Source organism: Lampetra fluviatilis, chromosome 46 (genome assembly GCF_964198595.1).
Source record: "Lampetra fluviatilis chromosome 46, kcLamFluv1.1, whole genome shotgun sequence".
NCBI lineage: Eukaryota > Metazoa > Chordata > Hyperoartia > Petromyzontiformes > Petromyzontidae > Lampetra > Lampetra fluviatilis.
Window position 1 is genome coordinate 9,296,260 of NC_136320.1, and position 22,750 is coordinate 9,319,009.

The 22,750-nt window shown below is 43.4% G+C and overlaps 1 protein-coding gene across 8 annotated transcripts in view; it reads right to left on the minus strand.

Moving 5' to 3' along the window:
• STK11 (serine/threonine kinase 11) overlaps positions 1–22,098 on the minus strand; it is a 110,174-nt gene extending 88,076 nt beyond the window's left edge. For all 8 annotated transcript variants that reach the window (XM_078877101.1, XM_078877097.1, XM_078877099.1 and 5 more), the window contains exon 1: positions 21,683–22,098. In XM_078877101.1, the coding sequence (XP_078733227.1) occupies positions 21,683–21,945 (263 nt within the window). In that variant the 5' untranslated portion in view covers positions 21,946–22,098. The remainder of the gene's footprint in view (positions 1–21,682) is intronic.
• Between the last annotated feature and the right edge of the window lie 652 nt (positions 22,099–22,750).

Consider the following 22,750-nt stretch of genomic DNA (forward strand, 5'->3'; position numbering starts at 1 on the left):
GGCCAAAACTATTTTCACGTGGTGATTAAGCTGTGCAAGGCAGGAGGAAGTGTCTGTATATACTGTACTCGAGCAATTTAAAAACTATACACTAATCTGTTGTATTCAATTTGATAAATCCATGCTATTTCAAAGCTCGTTTTTAATTAAACAGTGGAAGTACTAAGCGTTCTAAAGTATTATTATTAGGAGACAACCTAACCAAAGTGATATGATTTTTTTTGCAATCATTGGTGGCGATACCAACAACTTACAGCACTTGTGAAGCCAGTTTAAATAAGGGTCACTACCCAGATTCGGATTCGGGATCTCAACGATGTCCGCTTAGTTCTCTGATCTCAAAGCCACCTGGTAACTTTTAATTTCAACAATGTTAATTCATTTGCCTTTTAAAACAACCCTCAACAAATTACATGCCACCTGTGGTAATGGCACCAGACGTGGGGAGGGGGGGGGAGAATCTGGTTCAGTGCTTGACGATGAAAAGAGTCACAGTTGTGGTTACCAAACACCATTCTGCATCTTGGTGATGCAGAATGTGGCAGTGACATTGTCTGGAGGCTGCACGTCCGTACGCTTGTTTTAAAGGTTTGAGGTCCAATCCAGCAGGCGACCCTGGTTATTACTGCAGATGTATTAACCTGCTGCTGAGTGGAACGTTAAAGATCCACCCCGCCCCCCTCCTGATGCCTTTCAAAGCGAGAGGGACATCGAGTGCCTGCGTCATCGTCAACATTTGCCACATTACAAAATGACCAGCAAGTTACTTGATTGAAATTACACGTAATTCCGTCGGCCCAGACTGGCAGACTAATGCCCGCTTGCAGGTCGGGTGCTGAGGCACCCTGTGCCACACAGGGAGAGCTGCCACTAGTGGTGCCCTTTTAAACGTGTTGAAGAGATCTTTTGCAAGTCACTTGTCGCGTGCAAAGTGCTCTGAAATGGCTCGGCATATAGGCGGGGGTAGATTTATCAAAAGCAACTCTATCACGCTGTTATTAATAACACAATCTCAGCACAACTTTGTCCATGGACTGCTGGGCTGTAAGCGGCTCAGCGCGTGTAATGCGCTGGGAAATGCTCCGCAGTTAAGGGCGCGAACTCCAAAACAATATTATTATTGCTTTCCTGCCAGCCGTTTGCTGAAAGATGGGGAGAGGTTATATATTTCAAAAAATTTAATCATGCCTGGATGTGAAATTTCGTGATCCAAATTTAGTTTATTTCGGATTTTATGTATGTATGTTGAACTTCTTTCACACCGTATATAACCAACCGTGCTAATCGGAGGTGCGGGAAATGACGTACATTTCGTCACTTCCGTGATTTTCTGGCAAAAGTAGTGCCCCATTGTATGAGGGAATGTCCCTGTCGTTTGCACGAACACAAGCTAAACTATTTACATATTGTGAAATATCAAAACATTTGAAAACAATTTCAAATTTGTCCTTTGAAATCCGAAAGCTGAATTTGCCTTATTTGAAGCTCATTCCTATGAACAGTAATATCTGGCTGTTTGCGGTCTTACCATCTTGTTTGTCAGCTCTGTGAACAGATCAAACGGGGACGCTGATTGCATCTGAATAACAGAACCAGCCTGCACTGGCTGCCCCTTGTTGTAGCTGCACCCGTCGTGTGCTGTAGCCACACGTTCTGCATAACACCGATTCTGTTTCCCTGGCATGCAGTACAGCAACACACATCCTAAGTCTGAATGTCATAATTTTGTAGTTAACTTATATTATATTAAACTACACTATACACTGTTTTTTTATTTTACCAGGTAAGGGTCACTGAGCTATATAGCTCTTTTACAGAAGCGACCTGGCCACAAATGATAGGTCAATGGAGTGGCTTATCACGTGGAAATATATAGCGGAAGCCAAATACTCAAAGCGCATGTTTCTACATGTGGAGAGAAAAACTGGAGGACCCGGAGAAAAATCCACGCGACTCCAACTAACTTTTCCAAAATCGCACCTTGAAGCCATTCTCTCTAAAGCTGATTTTAATTAAAAACCATTATCTGTTATGAATGCAAGTGAATGCAACAGCGTTTAAGTTTTATAACCATGTTTGAACATTTAACGAATTTTATACCTAGTTGAACACTCGATTCTAAAATCAATTTACTTTGAATGCAAAATGCTATTTCACCTGAGTTACACTGAACACTCATCCACCTACGAATGTTTATAATTTATTATTATTTCTGTTTACCCAGCAAAGCCTCACGGCGGCTGAAGACTTTTTGCCAGGAGGGTCCTTTCAAGTTTTCGCAGTAGGGGGCAATATTGCTGTGATCCCAATTTAGTAATTTGCAGATAACTTTTCCACATTAGGATGTTTGGCCAATACCAGTTACATCACTAAATCGACTTCTCTAATCGATCAGACCAAGCAGAGCTACCTAAAATCCACAAAGTAGGTACCCCGCTCCGTCCTATCATCTCCACCATTAACTCACCCACCTACAAACTGGCCCGATTTCTGTCTGAGACCCTGCTTCCTTTCACGGGCAAGTCCACCTCGGCTGCACTTAACTCAGCTCACTTGGTTTCTCTAATCAAGGACATCTCACTGTCTTTGAATGATTTGCTTGTCAGTTTCGATGTAATCTCTCTGTTCACCAATGTACCTGTACTTGACACCATTGCAATCATTGAAGACTTGGTCCAACAAGGACTGAATCCAGATGTAGCAACTTTGGTAAGGCACTGTCTTACCAACACATACTTCACCTGGAATGGTACATTCTACAATCAAAATGAGGGTACCCCAATGGGTTCTCCCTTATCGCCAGTGGTAGCGAATGTTTTCATGGAGAAATACCATCCAGACATCCACCCTACGTCCTTCCTTGTGGAAGAGATACGTAGATGACACGCTCGTCATCTGGCCACATGGCCTGCCAGCACTGAACCAATTTCTCAACAACATCAATTCCATACACCCGTCTATCAATTTCACCATGGAAGTGGAAAAGGATGGCAAGCTTCCATTCCTGGATGTTTTGATCGAGAAGAGACCTGATGGCTTGTTGGGACATTCGGTCTACAGGAAAGCCACCCACACGCATGCCTATCTAAAGCCTGACTCCCACCACCATCCAGCCCAGAAGAATTCCCTCATCAAAACACTACACCGTTGCATCTCCGACCAGCACCACCTAGCTAGTGAGTTGGAGCACGTATACCAAGCCCTCAGGATGAACGGATACTCGGACCGTACAATCCGCAAAGCTGCCTCCCCAGCCATGGGGAGACAACCTTCTTCTAAGGATCCAACCAAAACCATCACTTTTCCATACATGGCAGGGGTTACCAAAAATATTTCCAAAATCTTCAACAAACACAAGATCCAGGTTCGTTTCAACACAGTACACAAAATCCGTGATTTAATCCCATCTGTAAAGGATGTGATTCCTGACATGCAATACCCTGGTGTCTACAAACTAAGTTGTGGCTGCGGCAGCAGTTACATTGGAGAAACGAAACGACATGTCTCGGACCGCGTTCGTGAACACAAGGCGGATCTGAAACACAGTAGGACAAATACCTTTGCCATTGCCGATCATTGTTTTAGCGCTGTGGGCTCACACGGAGGTACTCTGCAAACCTACCGGCTACCTTCAGAGATTTGTTCATGAAGCCATACAGATATATAAACACAGAAACAACTTCAACCGAGAAGATGGGTCAAACTGAGCAATCATTGGAAGGACGTTATTAACCAGGTAAAGTCTTAACTGACTATGATGTTTCCATCCTACCTGCCTATGTCAGCTGTTATTTCCGACTCTCTGTCTCTCTCTCTCTATGCCTCTCTCTTAGATCATGCTCACATGTCCTTTGCAGTGCACTCTCATGCTCTCATATCCTTTGGATTGCACTCTCATACTCACATGCCCTTTGGATTGCACTCGTTGGGTTGCACTCCCTCGTCGACGAGGCCGCTCTCCTCCTTTTCTGCAGTTACATGCTAATTTCTCACATTGACATCACTAGCCCCGGCCACTTCTTTATGACCCTTGGGCTACACCCATTTCCAATATTTTAAAACAGTCTGCCTCAGCAGCAGACCATGCTTTCCCACCTGATGACGGACACTTGTGTTGCGCCCGAAACGTCGTGATTTATTTTATACCTATGTGACTTCACCGAAAGAACCAAAGAGTATTGTGAGAATATTTTTTTTTAGCACCCCCCTGCTGTTGGACCAAGCCTTGGTACATGGTACATGACAATGTCAATATCACCGCAGGGGTTGGGGGTTGCTCCCAACCAGCACTTCTACATGTGCTACTTCAGATCCAAGAAAGGTCAGTCGCCAAAAATATACAGCGCCTTTCAAGCGCAGCGTCAGGATGCACAGCTGTGCTCCCCATAAGGGCACAGGGCTAACGAGAGGTCAGCGCCGTTGCAAACGCGACCTTCATGTGGTGGATACCGGCCACGGGAATTGCGCACACAGGCAACGTGTGCCCGCTTGCGATACGCCGTCGCAACTCGAACACAACAGACCAGGTGGCTCGGTGGCTTTGAGGTCTTGATGCGTACATGCAAGTCACAACAGACAACGCTGCTTACGCATCTTAAATATTACCAGCACAGTCGTAGGCCTATACACACAGGGTTCACTTTTCCATTTAAACTCCCTCCACCCTCTAAAATACCTCATTAGGCTTGTCCACCATCCCATCACTGGGTTTGTATACTCGTGGATATTTTGACAATGTTAAACGATAATTTAGACTGGCTTCTACCGGAGATACTTTAACCAGGTTCTCAATCGTAAGTGAGTGTTGTCATCTTAACAGGCAGTGCTGTGGTTAGTACCTAACTCCAATAGAAAGGTAGTGAGCTCAAAGCCGGATTCGGAGTCAACTAATCCGGCTTCATCTAATGTTCAAGAAACCTAGCTCTGCGGATGAGATTCAGTAAGTAAAAAAGTTCCTGGTTTTCCTACTCATACAAATAATACTATGGGACAATGGTCCGGAAGGTACTGAGGATGATGGACAAAATGTTATGTAGAAAGATGATTTTTATCTAAGTGTGTTAGTTATTTAATACACAGCATTTAAAAGACATGTATGAAACCCCTCAAAACACATCATGAAATTGCAATGTCCTGTGGTTGCGAGAAAAAAACACGTAATATCTCTCTTTTGGGGTCCTTGATGTGACGATGTGAGCACCTGCTGTTTAAAGGGCATTTCCCAACCTGATTACTAAACTTCTAAAAAAATCACAACATTCCATAACGGTCAAGCGATCAAAGGCATTGCTGTTGATGTCCCCACACCTCGCCATCGTTTCCTCCGATCACACATCAGGCCACGACATGGTGACAGTAACTGCTCCTCTCTCAGTGTCAATGGATGGCACTGGCCAACAAATGGTTCCTCATCTGCCTGTCAGAGAGAGATAGCAAGACCTTTCACACAACACCTCAGGGTGCATTCTTGAATTTAGGATTGATACAAAAAAATCTGAATGCTGGAGCTAGATATGACATTTTGGATTGACCTGCCAGTTTTATGTCACAGGAATTTACATTACTTAAAATTCGTCACTTCCCTGCTTTTTCCACCAAAAGTGGCATCACGTGGCATTGGGTGGCATGACTTGTCAAAAAGAAGACACTTTAAATTAACAAAGTAAAAATGATTTGAAAATCCAAAAAGTTTAATCCCAAACTGATCCCTACCGTCTACAAATGATGTGGATGAGGGGAGCTGCATTCAGGCATTCATATACTTGGGATGCATTGAATTTCTGAAACCAATTAATTGGAAATCAAGTGCTTTACAACAGCACTATCTACACATCTAGTGCCATTAAAGTTGATTTGGATGTAAGTTTTGTTGATTATTTTATTTACTTTTACTTATTTATCCAGCCAAAGTCCAATGACTTTTTCAAGAAGCATCCTGCATTGGGATGTTTGAGCAATACCAGTTATTGGTATTCATGAAGCCATCCAGATATATAAACACAGACACAATTTCAACCGAGAAGATGGGTACAAACTGAGCAATCATTGGAAGGACGGTATTAACCTTTAGGTCATAACTGGCTGTGATGTTCCCTCCCTACCTACCGATATTAGCAGTTATTTTCGACTCTCTGAGTTACATTCACTAACACAGCCACCGTTAGCTATGTTAGTAAATGGCGGCTTGCCATCCTTTTCCACCTCCATGTGACGATGTTCCTTTCCGAGCTCTCTCCGAGCTTACATTTCCAAGCATATTTCTTACATTGACATGCTACTCTCTCACAATACAATGGCCACCCCCACAGCTTCGTTTATTAAGATTTCTTCGATCTTACATTTACATGCAAATTTCATCTCTAGCCCCGTCACTGACCCTTGGGCTACACCCATCTCAAACCTTTATAACTCCCCGCCTCAGCAGCGCTCCCACCATATATTCTCAGCAGCTCTCCCGCTATATTGTCCACCTGATGACGATTGCTTGCGTTGCGATCGAAATGTCGTGATATTGTTATTACTTTTCAAATTTGTATTATTTGTTTTATCTACGTGGCTTCACCGAAAGACCCAAAGAATATAAATACCAGTTATATTTAACGTTTTTTTTGCCATGTGAGGAAACTAGTGAACCTGAAATAAACCGATGCAGAACAGAGGGAGAGCATACAAACTTGACACAGATAGGTGGCGGATTCGGAAATTTAAACCAGGCCCCTTCTTGCTGAGGTACAAGTGGTTTTCCACTGCACTGCCACCCTACAGCCGAGGCTATAACAACACCACTAAAGGAACATGTACAAGTATTACTACTGCACTGCCACCCTACAGCCTAGGCTATAACAACACCACTACAGGAACATGTACTTTGTAAGTAAAAAAAATCGCAACTTAGCCCGGTGCTGCACATAAATACAACGCTTGTCCAAATCTGAACACTGGACCTTTACATTTCTGCTGTAAATATTTTTCAAGCGACCGCATATTATTCACCCTTGTACAAAGTCACCCAATTGCTAAACACAACAACCCATCGCCCATGTACGATCGTGTAGCCTGGCTGTGAGCCAAGTCGGGTAAGGCTCTGAGACCACATGGCCAATTTTTCACAATTAGTGGCTTGAACCCCAGCTCCATGAGACCGTGTTTCACAACGTTTTGCAAACAGCGTAACAAACTCGCACAGTCTTCGCCGTGTTGTTAACGGACGGTAACCCTTGGCATAAATTCACTGTTTTTATTACAACTAGCACCAGCTTTAACCAATTAAACCCAAAGCACATGTCCCATGTCTCTGTGAGTGGTAGTGTTTGGATGCACCAGCAGTGGAGCCAAGCCAGGCCAAGTTGTGTCTCCGCCAACCCTGTGGCCTTGCCCCGTCCCATCCGCTTTCAGCCTGGCCAGCGTGCCCAAGCTATTTCCTTTTTCAGATCATCCCCCGACAAAATCAATTATTAGCCATTCACCAAGTGTGGGAACACACTGCTGTAATACTCAGATCTTTAGGACAGTTGGTGGTGTGTTATCCCACCGAGGTGTCTGTAGAAGGCAGCATAAGCAATTTCCAGACCTGTTTGTGCAGATTGTTTTAATGTTATCCCATCATCTTTATCTGGTTACTGTCTCACAGAAAGCTCCATGAAGCATTGAGGCCAAATCAAGGTAAAACATATAAGTTCTTCCACACATTGAACACCTTCCGGATGCACTCCACTTTCTATCCAAGGAAAAGTATAAGAAATGTAATAGACTTTCTGAAAACTGTCTCGTTTTTCACGGTTGTGCTGTATAGCTTTCCGGCGTGTTTTCAAGGTTGTATAGTGTGTTGTTCGGCACTATGTCAGATTCTTACTCCGCGTGCTGAAAGCTGGCTCAGGAAATTATGCTTCCGTCATTCGGTTCCTGAAGAAGCTCCCTGCACATGGAGCAAAACGTCGGACATCATCCTGAACAATGCGTGGCATAACCCTAAAACAAATCGGAGAGCTATGCTCTTCTGAAAAGTCTTCAAACTCTATTAAGGCTCTCCTGGAATACAGTGATGACTCTACAGAGTAATTTCCACGCGATAGGCCACTTTGTTGAGCTTTCATTTGTGCACATGTCGTTTCTGAAAAGAGCTATATAGCTCAGTGGGCCTTATCTGGTAAAATAAAACATAGCTTAAAAAATAGTAACTGCTGATTCAGGGCCTCGGCGGGAGATGAGCACCACGTGATGTTTTAACTTGATGTGGCATCACTGCTCCATGGAGTTAAACCAGATAATGTTTCCTTCTGTTGAAAGACAGAAGCAGCACAATGGGTATGTATGCCTGTGCTTTACAGCTGTTGGCACCACACAGAACATTTTTACAAGCTGCGTACCATGTCACAGCAATGTTTGTTGGCCCATTTCCATGAATGGTGCTTAAACAAGTCTGGATAACACCATCCATTTCATAACTGCACTGTCTACCTCAATGTTTCACTCAGCCAAGGTCAATCCACTGCAGGATGAAGGCCTCCCCAAGCCGCCACCACCACCTCTCACGATCCTGCGATTTAATATTCCAAAGAACACCTGCACTTGAATTCATTTAATTCCTCCATCTCCTTGATGGACGTCCGCTTAGACACATTCCATTCTTTGGTTACCACTTACTTATTATTTAACATTGTCCATCTCTTCTAGTGATGTGTCCTACCCAAGCCACACTTACTTTTATTAAGTTTGAATGAGGTAAATAACGTGCATATGTTCTCTAATCCATAACTTTATCTTCCTGTCTCTCAGATGATTGGCAAGCAATAATTTACAGCCCTTTGTCAATCTACTGCTGGATGAAGGCATCCCCTCACTTCGCTGGTTATGGGAGCTGTTTGACCATTCTTCATCACAATGATCAGAGCGGGTTGTTGAAGGGGACCGAGGACCGTTTCAGATATCACCGCTCGCTGCCGATGTCAAACTGGCCAGGAATCAAATTCAGGTCACCGGTTCGTAGCGCAGTGCTCTAAACGTTGCACCGCCACTCAAACCGGTGTGCACATGCATGTGATTTTTATTACGACAGGGTTTTCTTGTTGCTTTAGGAATTTGTTGTTGTAACTTTCCGTCCCCGCCCCTTGTGTTATCATTAAATTACATTTTCATTCTTTACCAGATTTATTGCTCCTTTTTCCTCCAGCGTTTGGAAAGCGGAACTTAATCATAAAAAGTAACACAGCAATGTCAAGTATTTCCTATACCTTTGTACTCCTGTCTTGTTGTTGTATTATTTGTTGTTGTGACTCTCCGACCCGCCCCTACTGGACATTTGTGAAAAAGAGCTTTATAGCTCATCGGATTCCTCCAGTATCAATATTCTGAATCTGAACACAGCAACGTGTCAAAAGAACAAAATGTTGAAACAGTGATACTGCCTGCTATGATATGGTTCGGATACACGATCATAAACAAAAATATGAAATGCGCACAGAAGCGTGAACTGAAGCACGCTTGTATTACTATCTAAACCAGGAAAAGAGAGGTCAATAACGCCTGCCATGGTGGAAGAAGATTAGACTAGATTGTGCCATGGGAAATACCCACAGTGCCTGTTCACAATTACCTTTGAGCACATGTAAGAAAATACCGAAAAGGTTTAACTTCCATCATTGTGATAATGAAACAAAACACTCTGGCCAGGGGCCTTGAGCCTGATTAATGTTTCTCAGTAGCAATTGTTAACTTAACAAGCCACTGGAGCTATGCAATTTCAAATCGAGATTAAAACGAATTTCTTTAGAACAGTTTTTTTTGTGTTTATTTTGTTGTCCTTCACCCAGCACCTCTGATTAGCACGGTTGGCGACGCGTGATGCGAAAGAAGTTCACTATACATACATCAGCAGGGTATGTCCTCATAAACTAGTACCAATGGACACTCCGATGTTATGGGCAAGAGCAAACAACTCCCTAAAAACAGGTCAATCCCAGAAATTAAGAGTTGCAATAATTTGCCAATATAATAATAACCATCATCACGTAAATATCTTGTTTAAATAAAAAACTATTCTAACAATTTCACATTATATCGCGCGAGCCTAAAACAACAGACTTTGTGGCAGTAGAGCAATATAACGAGTCGCTTAATCCAGGAAAGCCTCAACGCGTCTCAAGGCTTTTTCAGGAAAGGCCTTTTCGGAATGTTGGCCAATGCTAAGAGTATTTGTGAAAACTTAACGAGTATCGCACGGATTAGAGGTCCATAAACACCACCCATATTAAACTTCTGATTATCCATGGGAATGCAATATTATTCTTACATACCTGTCAACCGCTTACCAGTGCCTACCTTATTACAGACCAAATCAGACCTTACTGGTCACCACATGCCCTTATACATCTCAACGTTCATCCTACAAAGTCCCATCACAAGAGAGAAACATAAACAAATGGACAAAAAAATGTGCCCGTATTGAAACGGCTGTATGCCGTATGGACCTGAGAAGTCAATTTCCCTGTACAACAATACGGGTAAACCATATGGGTAGACAGGTATGTTATTATTACTATAATACGCACATTCTCTCATCTGTAGCCCGGTCACACCCACAACACAGATCAGATGATTTTTATTTTACAGTAATACCGCAATATACGAAGCAGGTTCATTCCTGGGGACTCGTTCGTATGTTGAAACTTCGTACATTGACTACATTATAACATTAGGACGATGACGATGCATTCCCAGCATTCGTAACTTTCTATTTCATATAAGCGCTTCAAAACTGACCGTTTATATTGTAATATTGAAGATAATATTACACGTTATAATGTACAATATTAAAATAAATAATTAAAATTGGCTTCCATTAAATAAACATATTGAATAAAAGTTATTGTATTCTTATTTATATAGTAACAGAGATCGATAAATGTATTATTTAGTGATTTCAGTGTTCATTTATTATTTTACTTCTTTTTCCAATTAAAATAAAGGTAATAAATCCAAAGATCGTTATACTGAAACTGAGTACATCAAATATTGGCATATATCAGGCGATGTATTACTGTATTTCAAGTTTTACATCAGTGGCTGTTGCAAAGAACAAACTCTCCAAACTGTGGGGGGTTTTTAAAAACAAAAATGCCCATAAAATGTGTTGCACGTGGGAACCTGTTTTTGGCTCAGAGTAAGAATCAGTGAATACCTCAGTGGGCTTTGCCGATTAAGATATGGATGTGGTTCAGTTTTTTTGTATGTGTTTTGGTGATTTGTTTACCTTCATAGTATTTGCGCTACTATCGTGTTTTGTACTGTTTGTTATTGTAACGTTCATACTCGCCCCTACTGCACATCTGTGATGAAAGAGATTTATAGCTCATCGGATTCCTCCAGTATAAATACATATTCTGATTCTGAAATATTACAGGCCCTCTGCCAGTCCACTCACATATTTTAACGGGACGCAGCTCAAAGCAGCGTCTCCCGAATGTCTGCTCTTGCCACCCACCAAATTCGCGTTTCCACACGAGCCAACACTCCCCGTTCAAATACTAATAACGTTGTGTGACGTTGTGTGCATAACGTAATTAGTATTTAACTGACAATTAGTACATTTATCCCACAGTGATGTGAAGATACGCAATTCCAATTACATTTAGAAGGGACATGTACACAAATGCAAAAGCCTGCAATGGCGGAGCCAGGATTTTCAGGTAGGGGGGGCAACCCCTCCAGCAATGAAAAATGATAGGAGTTGTTAGTAAGAACTTGTCCCTTGCTTTTTATTCAACGCGTGCGGCGATGGCGCAGCCATCGATCGAGGGTCGAATTCAAACCATGTGTGATCGGCATCGCGCTCGCTGAAGGTGAATGCCTTCAGGGAAGTCGTGTACTATATATGCAACTGCGCACCATTCTGTGAGTCACTTATAACTGCTTTGCCGTTACTTATTGCCAATTATGGACTCAGACTATTGTCCTATCATCTCATAGAGTCCCTGGCACGTAATAATATGCTACACAGTGGCAGTAGGGGTCGCAAAATGCCGATGTATTACTAATAAACCCCAATGATCCGATCTAAATTAGGGATTTCGATCGGATAATTGGGGGGCACGTGCCACCCCACCCCCCCCACTGGCTCCACCAGTGGCAGGAGGTGTTCAGAAATTCTCTAGCCAGGTTAATGATATACTCGGTCAAAAACTATTTCAAATCTAAATAAAGACAGAAAAAATAAGTTTGCCAATGGATCAGACGTGTTTTTTTTAATTTACACCAGCATATCTTGTAGGAAAATGTATTGTTCAGCAAAGATTTGTTGAGCTATCATTTGGAGTTTGTATGTTCTCCCGGTAGTCACATTGATTTTTCTTTGGGTCCTCCAGTTTTTCCCTCCACATTTAGAAACATGTGCTTCAAGTATTTGGCTGCCGCTATAAATGTCCACGTGATAAGCCACTTTGTTAGCTATCATTTGTGGCCAGGTCGCTTATGGAAAAGAGCTAGCTCGCTCAGTGGGCCTTAACCGGTAAAATAAAAAGTTTATTTTCATTTCAGTTTGATGTTAGAATGGTGACTAAGTACCCCTGTAAGGAAGGATTGAGCCCAAAGGATCCATGGGGACATGATGGTAATGCTAGGGGAAGATGCCCCTTCATGGGCCACAGTAAAGACAAACTAGGCAGCTCAATTTAAGTGAAAGAGAACAAGCACGGAGGATGCCCCAAGGTCAGGCTGACCCAAAAAGATCACACATCAGAAAAAAGTGATGTGTTCACAAAAAGGTGATTGATGACGGAAGATCAAGAGACGGGAACATAGCTGAGACAGTGAGCATCAGGAATGGGTCAGTACACTCCATCCTCACCGAGGCCTTGGCTATGAAAAAGGTGTCAGCAATATGGGTGACCCAAAATATCCAGCGTTGATCACGAGAGCACGAACTTAAATTTCAAGAGAACTTTCGAGAAGACCCAGACAATTTCACGAGCATGATCGTGACTCGGGATGAGACATGTATTCCCCCACTTTGATCCTGAAACCAAACAGCAGAGCGTGCCGAGGAAGCACGCACAATCTCTGCCTCCCAATAGGTCCAAGAAGAACCAGTGAAAAAGTTCACAGACAGGTTTCTGGAACAGTGAAGGGGTTATTAATACTGACTACCTCCAAAAGGTGAGACAGACAATGGTAAGTGCTATAATGATTAACTGGCGGTTGAGAGAAGCCATAAAGAACAGGGTGGTGGGCAAAGTTGAGTGGAGGATTAAAGCTTCTGTAGACCAATGCACCACCTCAGGTCACCCAGGTTGCAGTGACCGCACTGACCCAAGGACTAAGTTATACGTATGTATGTTGAACTTCTTTGCACCATACCTAGCCAACCGTACTAATTGGAGGTGCCTTCTGCTTCATAAAGAAGTTGATGGAAGAGCTTCAAGAGAAAATGTTTTATGATGAAGTGATTGGAGCAATCTAGGAGTTTCTAGATATGCAGGACAAAGACTTCCACAAGATTGGCATAGCCAAGCTGTTGCATGCTGGACCAAGTACAGTAAAAGCTTTTGTAGCCAGCCCTGATTAGGCCAGAATTTAGGGGAAAGAGGAAAGGCTGGCTGAAATAAAAAATAAACAAAGTGCCTAAAACACTATGCACGGGGTAGCATGAGGCTCATCAATACCATGAAATGTAAGAAATTATTTGGTGATGCTGCTGCATTGGCAGTGGTGCACAGTTAATAAAAAAAAACGTAACATCCGTCAATAACACTTTGGCCTTACAATTAAACATTTTGGGAAATATCCCTACTTTAAAGCACACTTTATGTGCTATGAAGAATGACCATTGAACGTTTCCCAACCCATTGCCTATTATATATTTAATTTTAAGGCAATGTTAATTCACGAATTTTTGTGTTTCCTATTAAATGTAAGACACTATCCCCGGAACAATGAAATAAATACAATCTATTTGCGTTCGCGAAATTCTAAAGCCAGACACATATCTGTTGTATAAAATTTGGCGAACTTGTGTCCTTTGACATCTCGGACTTCCACATCCTCTGTTAAGTGTTCTGGAGTGGTCACAATTTTAATTATTTTACAATAATTTTACAAACAAAATACATTCTTCAAGGCGTTCAGTAAATCTCTGTAACCTTGCACATCACATGAAGCTCAGCCTTCTTCTGCTTCACAAAGAAGCCAAGTAATTTGGATTAAACTTTACAGGAGTGAATGTTGAAGTGTTCTTTTATAAATTAAAAACTACAGTATTATGTTTTTGTTAAGTTTCCTCATTTTATGAGTGTTCATTTAATACGTTAGGTTATTATATGTAAAATGTATTAATTTTAATATGATATAATTACTTGCAGTATGTCAGACATCCCCCATAACAATAAAAAGTCCACCCCTCCACCCACTAAAAAGTCCAACTTTGATAAGTTTTACAGTACACTGATGTCATGGGGAGCTCGTGAAAAGTAAATTAACTGAACACAAGTGATATTTTTATTTTTGTCAAAAGTGACGAATGCTCGACACTCGTAAAAACGGACCTACAGGACCTCCCATCAACTATAATCAGGTTTGCTATGTTCCACACACACAAAAACAAGATTTTGATCTTTATCTGAATCGGCATACATACTTGGATAGTATGTTGAACATGCATCACTTGGGATGTGTTTATCAATCATCAAGCATGTGCTGCATGTACCAACTTGAAATATATGATTTGGAGTAGATTTTAGTTAGGTCACATAATGATCCGGCTAAATTTGTAACAAAAGACCCTCCACCACCCGACAGCAAAACAAATAAAAACGTCACATGTGTAAGTGTTTAATGCACAAATCATTATTTCAGCTCACCGGTGACTTCAAGAACAATTCTCACAACCGCCAATGTTAGAAACTAGATGCAATGTTTCACTTGAAACTACATCAAGCATATTGAGGACAATATCCATAAAGTGAGAATAAAATCCAGAATGTGAGAATTCTCAAAATTTGTCTGGATAATGATCCAGCCAAATATCAATTATGATTCATGATATCAGCTGAAAACCTCTACATTTTTTATTTGAATATATTTGCTTCCAGATTATTTCTTAATGTGGAAAGACAGAAACCATGGTGGGTCATGACTACTGGAGTTTGGAAAACCCCGGCCGAACCTAAACTACCGTTCTATTAAACAATTATAAATGTTGCTTTCTTAGCACCACTGCCCAATCTCACCTATACCCCTGCCATGTGAAGCTGCCCCCTCCCAATTAGACACGAGGCTGTGGGGGTAGAGAAAGAGAGTCAAGTGTAGAGTGAGGAATAGAGGAGTGGGATGCAGGGTAATGAGGCCATATTTTAGACAAATACAAAAATCCCCTGTATTGCCTTAACAAACTGTTGGAGCAGGTGCTGTTAGCAAGTACAGTATATATGAAGGCCAGCATTGTACATGAGGTGGGTGGCCATTACCATGCCCGACCGCCTTTGTCTCCCCAGTGGGGTTGTTTAAACACCGCACCAGCTACTCATTTGAGGCTGAGTCAACCTAGGGAAGGCCACAGGAGCGGTTCAAATAATCATCACTGGTGTTGGCTACGAGCGGGAATCAAACTCGGGTTGCCGTGTTCATAGCGCAGCATGCTGACCACTACACATTTGCTCCCCAACACGGTACACTGGGACAAGATTTATCCCCATTGTCTCCATGCAGCACAAACCAAATCATGGGAACCAGCCATGCAAGCTCTGCTGGCCCTAGCTCAGTGACCATGAACACAAACCTTTAGTAACATTTATGCAGGCACACACTCTAGCTGACACAAATAGGATGGCCTTACACAGCTCCTTTACACGGCAACATGGTTAACGTTTATTTTTGGAAACCAAATGCAATCAGATAGTGGAGTGTTCAATAAGGTCGTGGTATTCCAGGAACTGAATTTGATAGGTTCAATTGATGTGGCTTTCCTTGAAAGTGCTGTATTGCATTTTCATTTAAAGTGTTTGTTTTTATTAAGGGATATGAGAAAACTTTTTAAGCAATGTGCTAGGCTTGGTGCAGCCTAATGGTCAATGAGTGAACTTGGGCATTAACCATTGTGGTGAATGCCGAGGCCTTCAGTGGCTGGGGAGGTCACAAAAATCCATATTTGAATTTTAAACCAATGAATCTCACACACACGATTGGATGCATGTATGACGTTTATATTATGAACGATACAATCAATGTAAATCTACGTATCTTTATAACCCTGAACAAAATTGATGATGCGGCAGTCACCGATTCAATCCAGTCACTCGCTCAACAGCGTTCAGTCATCTCCTCACACTCTTCTATCACCACTTCCGTGATTACCGTTCCCGTGAACTTGATTCACTGAGTCCTCCACCCATATTGAGGACTGGGTCTACCAGACACTGACTACTGCGTCACATCCACTACACTGTTCCACCACCACACTGCTGGTCACAACACTTCTTTCTACTTCTTCCCTCCCATTGCACCACTTTGTAATTCCCTCCCACCGTCTCTTTTGCTGAGCTCTTATAATAATAACCTTACCGATTCAAAAAGCATATGATTCTTAGATATTACAACTTTAATAGTGCTGTTTGTTTTTGCATGCTTAGCATGTTGGGCCTCTGCTGAGCAACCATTGTTTTAACTGTACTAGTTTGCAAAGATTGCCCCACCTTCTACAAAATGCACATTAAAGCCCCTTAAAATATGTCGACCATCAACTAGACTGTGACTAGCAAATCCACGAAGTGAAAACTTACCAAGGCAAAATAAAATTACAAACCCCAATGGTGTTCAACTCAATCAAGGCCATGAAACAATCGCTTGAATGTTTTTGTAACTTATACCGAGATATTTAGCATTGTGTGTAACAAACTGAATCTCAACACCACCTACGCACTAAACTGTCTGTTTGGTGAATGCATACCTACTTCTAAAAGGCAGTGGCATGTTTGCAGCTCAAATTAATAAGTCCCCTATTCTGAAAAGTGTCATTAGCTTAAGACTTTTTCAGAATTGTCCTTTTTAGAATGTGAGGCTAATAATGTAATAGGTGATGTATTTTTCATATGGGATGCAATGAAGAATGTCCAGAGAAACCCAAGCATATTAAGAAATTACACTCAAACATCCTGGAGGGGGGGGGCAGGATTGCCTAGGTTGTACTAAGGATAAGAGCCCTGAGCAGGTATGACGGAGGTTCCAATCCAGATAGACACCCATGATTAAATCATGGTCTCTAGTGCAGCTAGTCGATCATCTCAGGCTTGTCAACAATGACTGTACAAAACAAAAACACCATCCATTAAGTGTTTTACTCAATTTGGAGAAAAATATGCAGCTATGAGAATATGCTGGGCAGGTGGGAATGTGCAACACCCCCCTGCTCGTGCGGATAAAATAGATCACTTGAAGAGATGTCAGAGGCACCCCCATGATATCTCCGTCACACGAGGTTATAACTGCTCCGAGTTCCAAATGTACACAATCTAGACAGGAAAATAGCACATTTGCTAGACTGCCTGCTGCAGTGCCTGGACTCTCGCCTGAAGCACTCTCGTGGCAAGCAGACCTCGACATTGGCATTTAGCTCAGGAACATATTGGCATTGTTGACAAGAATATAAGCTGCCTGACAAGCTAGTCGCCCTGCAGGCGAAGAAGACTCTTGTGTGATTCGTGGGATGGCGACTACCATACGGAGGAAATGTATGCAATATCCAAAATGCCAAGGTTGGCGATAAGCTACAGGGATTGAGATACCAGTATCATGATCACCACCAAAGTGTGAATACTCTTTCCGTAAAGTCATTCCAATCACATTTACAAAGTACATTTGCATGCAAATTTCTCCGATCTTACATTGATATGCAGTCCTCGATGTGACGGCGCGCTGCGAGCTTACATTGACATGCTAATCACATTTACATAGTACATTTACATGCAAATGTATCACTTTAACATCACTAGCCCCCCCCCCCACTTCGTTTATAACTCTGAGGCTACGCCCATCTCTAACCTTTAAAAGCAGCCTGCACCAGCAGCTTCCCTCCCCTTTCTTCCGCCTGATGACGATTGCTTGCGTCGAAACGTCGTGATCTATTATTTTTTCTACCTACGTGACTTTACCGAAATAACCAAAGAGTATGGATTCCTACAGTCACGAAAGCTTCAAATCAAGATCAAAGTGTTAATATATCGGTAATGCCAATACAATAGCATTGCCTGGTGACAACTGGTATTGTGATATTTAAGGAATGTATTTACCACCATTGTTCAAAATAAACAAGTTGAGGTCAATGTGACAACAATCCTCCATTCTAATACTGGAACCACTGACAAATAACTATAGACAAGAGCAATGAATGGAAAAACTATCATAAGATAAACACCAGTATACAAGTTACATATTGTACGTTTAAGAAAATTGCGTGCATGTGTGCAGTCCTTGTATCAATCCGGTGCTGAATAGAGGCCTGCCCATACTGTGTCAGCCATGGGCAATGTTTGTCAATACTTCACCGGTTGCCGAAGGGAGTGGTGCAGGACTGGATTATATGCAACTTGCTATTAGCTATGGCTGAGAATTGAACTCAGTACACTGGGTTCATAAAGCAATGTGCCAATGGCTCCGTCCCATTCAAAGAAAATTATACAAATATGACATTACTAACATATCAGCAACGTGCTTATTATGAACCACATTACACTGCTAATAATTATTCACTTAACCTTTATGGATGGTTTTGAATGTAACTGTGCATTAAATTGGTTATAGGTAAATGATAATGCTGAGTATTAGAGTGTACTTAATTTGGGCTCAGTAAGAATGAATTAAGTACAATTTGACGTACTGCAGATTCATCATAAATATATTACGAAGGCATACTATTAACTATGTGCATTACGAATAAGATAAGCAAGGGGCATGACATTGTACTAGGCCTGCAGTGATCGACTCGAGCAGTGGTTGACAAGAGGTGACCCTGGTCAACATCTACAAGCAACACCACCACCATCCACACTACCACCCACAGGACCACCTCTATGAATAACAAAGAGAAGTATACCGTTTATAGCCTTCACAGACTTTGGGGGCAAGTGCTGTTGGCGAGCACCTAAGAAGGCCGGCACGGCACATGTGGAGGTGGTGTCGACAGTACCATGCCCAACCGCCTTTGTCTCCTGAGTGGTGATGTTCACAAATCACACCAGGTACTCATTCGAGTTCAGATATCCGCCACTGATGTTGGCCGTAAGTGTAGTACGCTAACAAATAGACTACCGCTTCCCATCAATAGCACAACAAAAATAAAATAAAACTGCTGTTTACCACAAAGTGGTGGTCACGTCACCACGGCAGTTGTGCCATGCTGGGTGCACTTTGAGGCCACGTGAAATTTCGAAGGCCCGCTGGCAGGTCACTAACAGACCCAGCAGGTGCCATGGGTTGACTGACTGAGATGAGTGGCAGATGCACCAACCGTGCTCCCCACTCTGCCAACTTTCTGCGTTTTAGCCGCATCGTTTTTTCTAGAGGTCTACTGCCTCCAGCTCCGTAGCAGCGTCCTTCACGAACCTCCTTCACAGAAGCTGATTTTGACACTGGTGGTACTCATCATCGGTAAGTCCAATCAGCTCCATAGCATTGAGTACCACATCAGAAAATCTATTATCTAGCCAATGCCGTGCCCATTAAGCCCCATCTATCCAGCATACCATCACAAACACTACCAACATCACACAAGATAAACGCCAACGACATCTATTAGCAGCACTACCAACACTGATAGCACCACCGTTTCAATTGTCAACACCACCACCTACAGCACCACCACCAACACCAAACTCAAAAGCCACCAATCGCCCCGAAGTGACGGTGACAGCGCCACATTGCCTGTCCCAGGCTAGGTGCACTTTGAGGCAATGTGAAGTGTGGAAGGCTAGCTGGCAGGTCATAGACAAACCCAGGTGTTATGGATTCACCGACTGAGATGGCAAATGCACGACCTGTGATCCCCACTGTGTTTTAGCCGTACCGGTGCTCAGATCGTTATAAGCGTCCCTCCTCCACCCTTCATTGTTGTTGGAGGGCAACTTCCCCCTGCCCACTAACGTCCTTCACAAGCCTCCTCCACAAAGGCCGATTTTGACACCGCTGGTACTGAACATGCCGTGCCCATTTAGCCCCTTCTACCCGGCCAAACAGAAGTTATTTGGGCACGTGGCAGTTGGGCTTTACGGGCGACATAACTTGGCCAACACAACCTTGCTTACCAGAGGAGCGCACAGATGGGACTGTGTACAGATAGTTCTAAGATGTATGAGCTCCTCACACAATCCAGTCTGGTTAAACTCAGGATAGCGCGTAGGCAGGCCAGGCTGAATGTATGCAGCCAGCACAGGTGATTCTCGACAGGGGATCGACGTTGCTCAAGCACAGAAAGGGCATCACCACTGTGGCTGACAAGACCCGGAAGTTAATATTGAGCAAAAGTACACGCAGCTTAAACACAAAGTTACACAGCTGATAAGATAACGCCGCTCCATCCGTTCGATCGAAGTGCTGTCAAGCCAGAGCTAATCACGAACACAACTCCCCAGGAATGGAAACTTCTCCACTTTCTACAAAAAACACCCCATTACTGATGTGAAGTGTTTGACACCTGGTGGAACGTTCCTAGCCAGGGATTATTCAACACACGCTGAGCCCCAACGTGGGTTTCGGCTGAGGGTGATAATTTTCTGCCTGCTACGACAGACGTGTAGGACATCTTTGGAGGACATACGTGGTAAATGCCTACGTTACCAACAAGACGCCAGGGATATCCTTCAACCATTCGGAGTTCTTAACCGTCTCTGCTCACGAGCAAAACAAACAATACCACTACCACGTCCTCTAATCATCACAACCTCTATCACCAACACAACCACCTAAAGAATTCACGCCACCTCAAACACTACCTCCAACCCGACTAACAGAACCAATTGCACCACCACCACCTACAATAACAACACCATAATCACCTCTACAACACCACCTCTATCAGAGGGGGACGCACTGATCCAAATCCTACTCGGACCGTCCGACTCTGCACCTCATCACCACCTCCTAGGACTGGCCCAATGTCCACCTCATCACCACCTCCTCAGACTGACTCAATATCCACCTCATCACCACCTCCTCAGACTGACCCAATATCCACCTCATCACCACCTCCTCAGACTGACCCAATATCCACCTCATCACCACCTCCTCAGACTGACCCAATATCCACCTCATCACCACCTCCTCAGACTGACCCAATGTCCACCTCATCACCACCTCCTCAGACTGTCCCAATATCCACCTCATCACCACCTCCTCAGACTGACCCAATATCCACCTCATCACCACCTCCTAGGACTGTCCCAATATCCACCTCATCACCACCTCCTAGGACTGTCCCAATATCCACCTCATCACCACCTCCTCAGACTGACCCAATATCCACCTCATCACCACCTCTTAGGACTGACCCAATATCCACCTCATCACCACCTCCTAGGACTGTCCCACTCTGCACCTCATCACCACCTCCTCAGACTGTCCTGCTAAGGTGATAGTGGGGAGGGGGGTGCGTGCGATGCGGCAGTGCCTCGTCCCATCACGCCCGCCCGCCACCGCCGCCGCTCACTTCTTGACGTTCGCCTCGCCGTTGGGGATCTTGCGCAGCTTCTTCTTCTTGAGGATCTTGACGGCGCGGCGGCACAGCGTGTGCGAGTCGAGCATCTCCTTGACCTTGCCGTAGGAGCCCTCGCCCAGCAGGTCTCCCATCAGGTAGCGCCCCACCATCTTAGCGCGCTTCCTGCGCGGCTCGTACACGATCTCCGCCGAGTCGATACGGTGGATAAACATGTCGTCCACGTCGTTAATCCACTCCATCTGGGACATCTCCATGGCGCCGTCGCTTGTCGCCGAGGCCGCCGTGGCCGCCGTCTCGGTCGTTGTTGCTGTGTTGTTTGTTGTTGTGGAGTGGTCTTCCCCCTCAGCCGCAGTCGCCGCCGCCGCTGTTACTGCTGCTGTGAGGAGCGGCCATGACGGGGGAAGAGTGGCGGCTACGCCCCTCCCCCCATCCGCCCCGCCCCCCACCGCGACGACGGTGGCCCGAGAGGGGCGACATCCAGAACGCGATTTGATATTCAACGCAGACGAAGATTCACGTTCTCTGATCTGACACTGGTGAGGCCGGGCCGTAAAGAAGGCTGTCTCTGGTGTAGACCAATCAGTGTGAAAGACAATGCATATATTATCAGAGCATGATTTTTTGGTATGTTCACCACAAGTACGTGTGGTTGATGCAGACATGATTCCTTGCAAAAGGCTTCTATTTGTTGTTTAAACATCTTAACACCTGATGATTGCTTATGTTGCAGTCGAAACGTCGTGAGAATTTGTATTGTTTTATATTTGTATTTAATTATTTCCCTTCTAGTCAAAAGTCAAAAGTCACTTTATTGTCAAGTGTGTTACATGCATGACATACAACACAGATGAAATTACAGTCCTCTCTCTTGGTCCCACGGTGCAACCAAGCAATTAAAAAAATTAATCACAATTAACAGACATAAATAAACAATAAACAATCGGCGATCAACACAAGATAAATAATCAAAAATGTAATAGACTTAAAATAAACAACAGTCAAGAATTATAAAATGTAAAATATTATTTAAATAAAATATTTAAAGAAATAAGATATTTA